Source organism: Canis lupus, chromosome 27, assembly GCF_003254725.2.
Source record: "Canis lupus dingo isolate Sandy chromosome 27, ASM325472v2, whole genome shotgun sequence".
Taxonomy (NCBI): domain Eukaryota; kingdom Metazoa; phylum Chordata; class Mammalia; order Carnivora; family Canidae; genus Canis; species Canis lupus.
Genome location: NC_064269.1, coordinates 1856004 through 1863402, shown reverse-complemented (window position 1 = coordinate 1863402; position 7399 = coordinate 1856004). Strand labels below are relative to the sequence as shown.

At 51.9% G+C, this 7399-nt stretch overlaps 1 protein-coding gene across 3 annotated transcripts in view; it reads left to right on the top strand.

Annotated features, from left to right (window-relative positions):
• The first annotated feature begins 4046 nt into the window (after nt 1–4046).
• Nucleotides 4047–7399, top strand: part of SP1 (Sp1 transcription factor) — a 43592-nt gene continuing 40239 nt past the window's right edge. Inside the window, exons 1-3 of one of the 3 annotated variants that reach the window (XM_025458766.3) lie at nt 4047–4178; nt 5250–5404; nt 5729–7244. In XM_025458766.3, coding sequence (XP_025314551.1) covers nt 4172–4178; nt 5250–5404; nt 5729–7244 — 1678 coding nt within the window. In that variant the 5' untranslated portion in view covers nt 4047–4171. Of the gene's footprint in view, nt 4179–4469; nt 4595–4659; nt 5066–5249; nt 5405–5728; nt 7245–7399 lie in introns of those variants that run through there. The other 2 variants (XM_049102960.1, XM_025458767.3) reach the window with 2 other exon arrangements.

The following is a 7399-nucleotide window of genomic DNA, read 5'->3' as shown; positions in this document are numbered from 1 at the left end:
GCACACGCTCTCTCCTCTCAAAAAAAAAAAATTAGTCTGTTTTGTATTTAACAGTAGTAGTTGAAAGCTAACTGGGAAGGAAACTTACAATGGTGGTCTAAAAGGAAGGTTTTAAAATACCTGCATATTTTATTTTGTAAAATCTTCCCGGTTAAGTGATCAATTTTTTTTTCAAGTTTATTTTTTTAAATAATTTCTACACCCAACATGGGGCTCAAACTCACTACACCAAGATTAGGAGTCGCATGCCTTTCCAACTGAGCCAGCCAAGTATCACAAGTGGGAAATTGAAAACAAGAATGGCTTCAAAATCAAGAATGATTTAATTTGTAAAAGGCAAACAACTGAAGGCTGAGAATCAATCCTTGGCATTTTATCATCTGGAGATGTATTCAGGATTTTGAGAACTAGGTTTCTTTCACTTCAGTGTTTGTTTACTGGGTGTTGATTATATGCTAGGCCCTGAGGATAAGAAGTGAAACGCTAGCTAGCAATCCAGGCCCTCAGAATGCTTTATCTAATTGGAAGAGATTGGATATTCAGAGATCTCTGATAGAAGTATGTAAAAAGAGTATAGTGGACAGAATATTCAACGTGGGGGATGTAGGGAAGACATCATAGAAGTCATTCCAATCAAAGTTAAGAGGAAGAGTCGGGTAGGCCAGATGAGGGTAAGCTGAATAGACTGTGGTTCTGGACTATGGAGCCCCAAGAAAGAATCTTTGGGGGAAGAGTCCAGCAGAGAACAAAGTGAAAGGTAAGATTGCAATGGACAGTTATGGAAGATGAGCCTGAATCAGTGCCGGGTGGACCACTAAGGGCCTGACTGCCACTCTGGAATGATATCACTTTGTGCATGGACCATTAGGACTGATTTTGAAGTAAAACATCTTTCAAATGACCCACGTTGCCTTTTAAACACAGTCATTAGGAGTTACTTAAATGATTTCATAAATGGTTATATATAGACACTGGCATGTGTGGGATTTGAGAAACCCTGAAATAAGTTATTCATTTTTAAAACTTCATTTTAGCTTTGTTTAAAGGAACTTTGTTCAGGTTTTCACAGATGAATTGGACAAGATGGGTCATGCCCATTTGTTCTGAGTAAATAAGCATATGTTGAGGATATCCCTCATGACCCTGGGGAAGCAACAAGAAAAGGATGATGGTTCTTGAATTTCAGAGGCTAAATCTAGACCTTTTGGGGCACCTGGGTGGCTCAGTCAGTTAAGCATCTGCCTTCAGCTCAGGTCATGATCCCAGGGTCATGGGATCCAGTCTCACACCCGGCTTCCTGCTCAGGGAGGAGCCTGCTCCTCCCTCCCCCACTGCCCCTCCCTTGGCTTGTGCTGTCACTCGCACTCTCAGAAATAAATCTTAAAACACACACACACACAACTAGGCCTTTTTCTCAGTACCTAGGATAAAATCAAACTCTAGTTCTCATTTTACTGATGGACTCGCTTAGAACAATGGGAAAAAAACCCAAGCTTTGGAACTAAACAGAACCATCATGAATGATTTAACTTACATATTTGAGCCTCAGTTTTCTCATCTGTAAAAGGGGATGGCAACTTAAATTAATTGAAGGAATTAAGTTACACAATATATGTATGTTCAGAGGCTAACTATGTTAGTTCCTCCCCCGCCCCCCAGCAAGTTTAGGTGTGGTCTTTTACTGACTAAACAGCTGTTAGAATCTCCAGAGCTTGGTTTACAAAGATGACTAATGCAGTTTCTAACATCCAGGAAGTTTCTTCTCTTCTGGAAGTTTCTTCTCTCCAGTTTCATCCCTTACTGTTTTTTACACTCTTGGTTTAGGGGCTAGTCAACTTGAAAGAACTAGTTAAAAATGTATATTCTGAAGCCCCACCCCAGAGATCTGATTTACTAGGTTTGAGATGGGAGACTACAAATCTGCTTTTTTAAACGAGCCCCAGAGGATTTGGATAGAGACTGTCTGACATAGTATTTTGAGAAGCTTTGATCTAGGGAGAGATGCTCTTAATTGTAATGTGAAGTTTTACATAAAGGCTTACAGACGATGGTGCCTTTTGAACTGTCCTAGAAGTTAGATTTTTTTTTTCCAGTAGCTAGAATACAAAAGCATTAAAGAAAATGTGTATATATACACGTTAAAAAAAAATCAAGCCTATTTTTATAAATGGTTATACCAGGCTTGCTTTATTTGTTGAAAAATATATGGACTTTGAGTGGGCCTGTTCTGGGTTGGAATCCGGCACCACAGCTCACTAGATTCGTGACTTTGGGCCAGTTATTTCCCGGCCTAAGTTTCTTATAAACTAGGTAACATCCCTGGTAGCAGTATCTTCCTTAGGAGGAGGGCACGGGAACGCAGAATGCTTAACTGACCGAGGCACCTCGCACCCAACAATCCCTTCACCCCCCTCAGGGCCTACACAAGGCGGCAGAGGCCTGCTTTAGGGGGATCCAGACTTTATTTATATCTTATTTATTTTAAAAAGCATTTTATTTATTTATCCATGAGAGACACAGAGAGAGGCAGAGGCCCAGGCAGAGGGAGCAGCAGGCTCCCTGAGGGGAGACCAAGGCGGGACTCGACCCCGGGACCTCGGGGTCACGCCCTGAGCCGAAGGCGGACGCCAAACCGCTGAGCCCCCCGGGGATCCCCGGGATCCGGACTTTAAAGCGTGACCCCAGGTCACCAAGTGCCGCACTGAAAATAATTTAGTGACAACACGAAGATACCAGGAGGGGCCGCAGGGAATGACCTCCGTGTCATTGACGACTCACCCAGGCCGCCTCCACCAACACCAGGGGAGGGGGGGGAAGCGAGGTAGAACGGGAGGTGCCAGAAACGCAGGTGTCTGAGGGGAAAGTGTCCTGTGACTTTGGTTACAAAGGCCCGCGCTCTCCTCCTGCCGTCGGACGGGGTGTGTGGGGAAGGAGAGGCAGGAAGTGGCTGACAGGACGCGGACTCTGGGAGGTCCTCCAGGCCCAGCTCTCGAGAAAGTCAGCGCCGCGGAAGGAAGCCGCCGGCCGCCGTCTGCGGGAGAAGTCGGGAAGATGGCGTCCGCCGGAGTCGCACAAAAGCCCTTGCGGACGGTCGGCGCGGGGTTGGCCGGGCGCGCGCGCACCCACAGGGCCGACACCCACACTCCGAGGCGCCCGCCCGCCCGTCCGCCCACCGCGGGGAGGGGGACGCTGGGGGGGCCCCCGAGAGAGCGGCCGGCGGGAGGCAGAGCCGCGCTCCGCCCGTCTCGACCCTGACACTTGTTGCGCAGCACGGCCCCACCGAAGCGCGCCACCTAACCACTGCAAAGACGTCCCCTGAGGAGGGCCAAGATGGCGGCGGCCTCCTCTTGGCACAGCCCTGCTCCCTCCCCCGCGACGGGCGGCTCTGGCGGCGCCCATTGGCCCCCCTGGGGGCGGGGCCTGGCCCCCTTCGCCGCCTCATTGGGCGGACCGACTGAGGGAGACGCCGCTTCTCCTCGGCCCACCCCAAAGTCCCGCCCCCGGAGTGCATTCGGCGTTCAATTGGCTTCTCGTTCACGTCAATTTGCGTCCCCGCTTGTCTTGTCTCAGCGTTGGCCCAATCCTAACTTTCCTGGCTGCCCGCCTGATTTCTGATTGGCTGTGGTCGGCTTCATCCTATCCCATTTCGGCCTGCTTCTTACCCCCTCCCACCGGGGACTTTGCCCAGGCATGTCCGGGCTTCTGGTTGGCCGATGTTCTGTCATTCCAACCTAAGCTCTCCCTATCCCCACCGTTCAGGGAGCCCGCCTGGCGGTTGACTGGCTCCCTCCCAAGCCTGTCATCACTAGCTCCCGCCCACCCCCACTTCCTGCGCCTTTCATTGGGCCTTAAAACTGAGAGGGCGGCCTCCCTGGGCGGACACCAGGCTCGCAACTTTGTCCTACACGCCTTAGAGAGCCAGTGAGCCTTGCCATTGGATGACCCACGCGTCTTTCTTCCGCAAGTCCCGCCTTTCTCCCTCCCTCATTGGGCGGGGCAGCAGCGAAGGGGCGGGGCCTAGGCCGGGCTTGTGGCGCGCTGCTCCCTCCTCCTTACCCCCCCCCTCCCTGTCCGGTCCGGGTTCGCTTGCCTCGTCAGCGTCCGCGTTTTTCCCGGCCCCCCCCAACCCCCCCGGACAGGACCCCCTTGAGCTCGTCCCTCAGCTGCCACCATGAGCGGTAAGGATGAGTCCACTCCACGCTTAGGGGTGGGAGGGGAATGAGGGGGCGCGCGCGAGGGCCGACCGGGCGGTCCCCGCCGTGAGGGGGGGCGGGCGGGAGGCGGCGGCGGCGGCCTTGGTCCCGCCCGGGGCGGAGGGAAGGGAGGGAGAAGGGGCAGTGGCGGGGCCTGCGAGAAAGCGGGGGATGGGCCGCCCGCCCCGGGGGAGGGGGCAGCGTGGCCTCGCCCGCCCCCTGCCCGCCCCGGCCACGGGGGACGGGCCTTACCCCCCACTATTCGGCCGCCCGCCTGAGGCTCCTCCCGCCGGGGGCTGGAGCCGCGGGGGCGGCCCGAGCAGTGCAGGCCCCGCCCGGGCCAACCGCCTCCCCGGTCCGCCCTCTGGTCGCCGCCTGCCCCAAGGCCCTCCCCTCCCCCCGTAGGTTTCCCCTCCCCCCCACCGTCCCGCCCTTTCCACGCCCCTCACCCCGAAACCGCCCTTTCCTTCCAGGGCCCGCCCTCTGTCCGCCCCGAAACCTCCAGATTCGTAACCCCTGGACCCCGTAGCCCCTTAGCCGTATCCACAAATGTTTCCCCACTCACACTTTTTTGTTTTTTCTTTCCCCTTTGCCCCTCTTCTCCTCGTGCTGCTTTTTACCCTTGAGTTTTTCTCTTTCTCTATATTCTTTGACCCTAATTTTAGCAAGCTTTCCATCCACCCACATGTTGTTCTTTGCCTTACCTATCCCTCTCCTTTTTATCCCCAGGATACTTTTTTTTATTTTGAAACTCTTTGAACATGTCCATCGCCCCTCACATTTCCTATACGAAAAGTACATTTTTAATGTTTCCTGGGTGTAATTTTGTGCCAGGGAAGAATTGAGGCCCAGTTTCAGCACTGCTAAGCCAAGTCTGTGTTCTATGTGTCCTACAATTGCCCTTTCCTCAATCCACTTTTTTTTTTTTTTTTTTTAACGCTGGTGCCTTTCACCTTACTGTTAATTATTTGTTTCATCATAGCGTCCTTTATCCCTCCTAACCTTACCCTTTTCCTTCCTCCAACTCTAAGTTGTTTATCTTTTAATTCTTTTTAGACCAAGATCACTCCATGGATGAAATGACAGCCGTGGTGAAGATTGAAAAAGGAGTTGGTGGCAATAATGGGGGCAACGGTAATGGTGGTGGTGCCTTTTCTCAGGCTCGAAGCAGCAGCACAGGCAGTAGCAGCAGTGGAGGAGGAGGAGGGCAGGTAAGTGATAAACCAGGGCAGAGTAGGGGAGATGTCTAGAGAATGTAAATATTCTTAGATTATTGCCTTTTCACAGAAACGTTTTTAGGAAAGCGCTAAACCATTTTGTAGCTAGGGAAGTTAGCACAGAGAGACAAATGATTGGGAGATCTCCAGAGATGAGGATTTCAGCAGTATGGATAGGTCAGCTTTTTGTTTCAGGTTTTTTTTTTTTTTTTTTCCTCTCTTTGGCTGCAGTTTTGCTGTTTATTTGTTTTAAAACTGCCCCCAGGGCTGGCAGCTGGGTGTCTCTGACTCCTATCCTCTCCCTTATTTTCCGGCCAGGAATCCCAGCCATCCCCTCTGGCTCTGCTGGCAGCAACTTGCAGCAGAATTGAGTCACCCAATGAAAACAGCAACAACTCCCAAGGCCCAAGCCAGTCAGGGGGTACAGGTGAGCTTGACCTCACAGCCACACAGCTCTCACAGGGTGCCAATGGCTGGCAGATCATCTCTTCCTCCTCTGGGGCTACCCCTACCTCAAAGGAACAGAGTGGCAGCAGTACCAATGGCAGCAATGGCAGTGAGTCTTCCAAGAATCGTGCGGTCTCTGGTGGGCAGTATGTTGTGGCCGCCACCTCCAATTTACAGAACCAGCAAGTCCTGACAGGATTACCTGGAGTGATGCCTAATATTCAGTATCAAGTAATCCCACAGTTCCAGACCGTTGATGGGCAACAGCTGCAGTTCGCTGCCACTGGGGCCCAAGTGCAGCAGGATGGTTCTGGTCAAATACAGATCATACCAGGTGCAAACCAACAGATCATCACAAATCGAGGAAGTGGAGGCAACATCATTGCTGCTATGCCAAACCTACTCCAGCAGGCTGTCCCCCTCCAAGGCCTGACTAATAACGTACTCTCAGGACAGACTCAGTATGTGACCAATGTACCAGTGGCCCTGAACGGGAATATCACCTTGCTACCTGTCAACAGCGTTTCTGCAGCTACCTTGACTCCTAGCTCTCAGGCAGTCACTATCAGCAGCTCTGGGTCCCAGGAGAGTGGCTCACAGCCCTCCACCTCAGGGACTGCCATCAGTTCTGCCAGTTTGGTATCATCACAAGCCAGTTCCAGCTCCTTTTTCACCAATGCCAATAGCTACTCAACAACTACTACCACCAGCAACATGGGAATTATGAACTTCACCACCAGCGGATCAGCAGGGACCAACTCTCAAGGGCAGACACCCCAGAGGGTCAGTGGGCTACAGGGGTCTGATGCTCTAAACATTCAGCAGAACCAGACATCTGGAGGCTCTCTGCAAGCAAGTCAGCAAAAAGAGGGAGAGCAAAACCAGCAGACACAGCAACAGCAACAAATTCTTATCCAGCCTCAGCTAGTTCAAGGGGGACAGGCTCTCCAGGCCCTCCAAGCAGCACCATTGTCAGGGCAGACCTTTACAACCCAAGCTATCTCCCAGGAAACCCTCCAGAATCTCCAGCTTCAGGCTGTTCCAAACTCCGGCCCCATCATCATCCGGACACCAACAGTGGGGCCCAATGGACAGGTCAGTTGGCAGACTCTTCAGCTGCAGAATCTCCAAGTTCAGAACCCGCAGGCCCAGACAATCACCTTGGCCCCAATGCAGGGTGTCTCCTTGGGGCAGACCAGCAGCAGCAATACCACCCTTACACCCATTGCCTCAGCTGCCTCCATCCCTACCGGCACAGTCACTGTGAATGCTGCTCAGCTCTCCTCCATGCCTGGCCTCCAGACCATTAACCTCAGTGCATTGGGTGCTTCAGGAATCCAGGTGCACCAGCTTCCAAGCCTGCCACTGGCTATAGCAAATGCCCCAGGTAAGGCTTCTAATCTTTTACACTAATTTCCAGAGTTAACTAGTGTCTTAGTTGAGACTGTTGAGTCTAAGGAAGGAAATAGAGATTTTTGTGGGTAACAGTTTCTAGAGGGCAAGTCGATTAGAGAAATAGCAATGATTCTATTTAAGTCATTT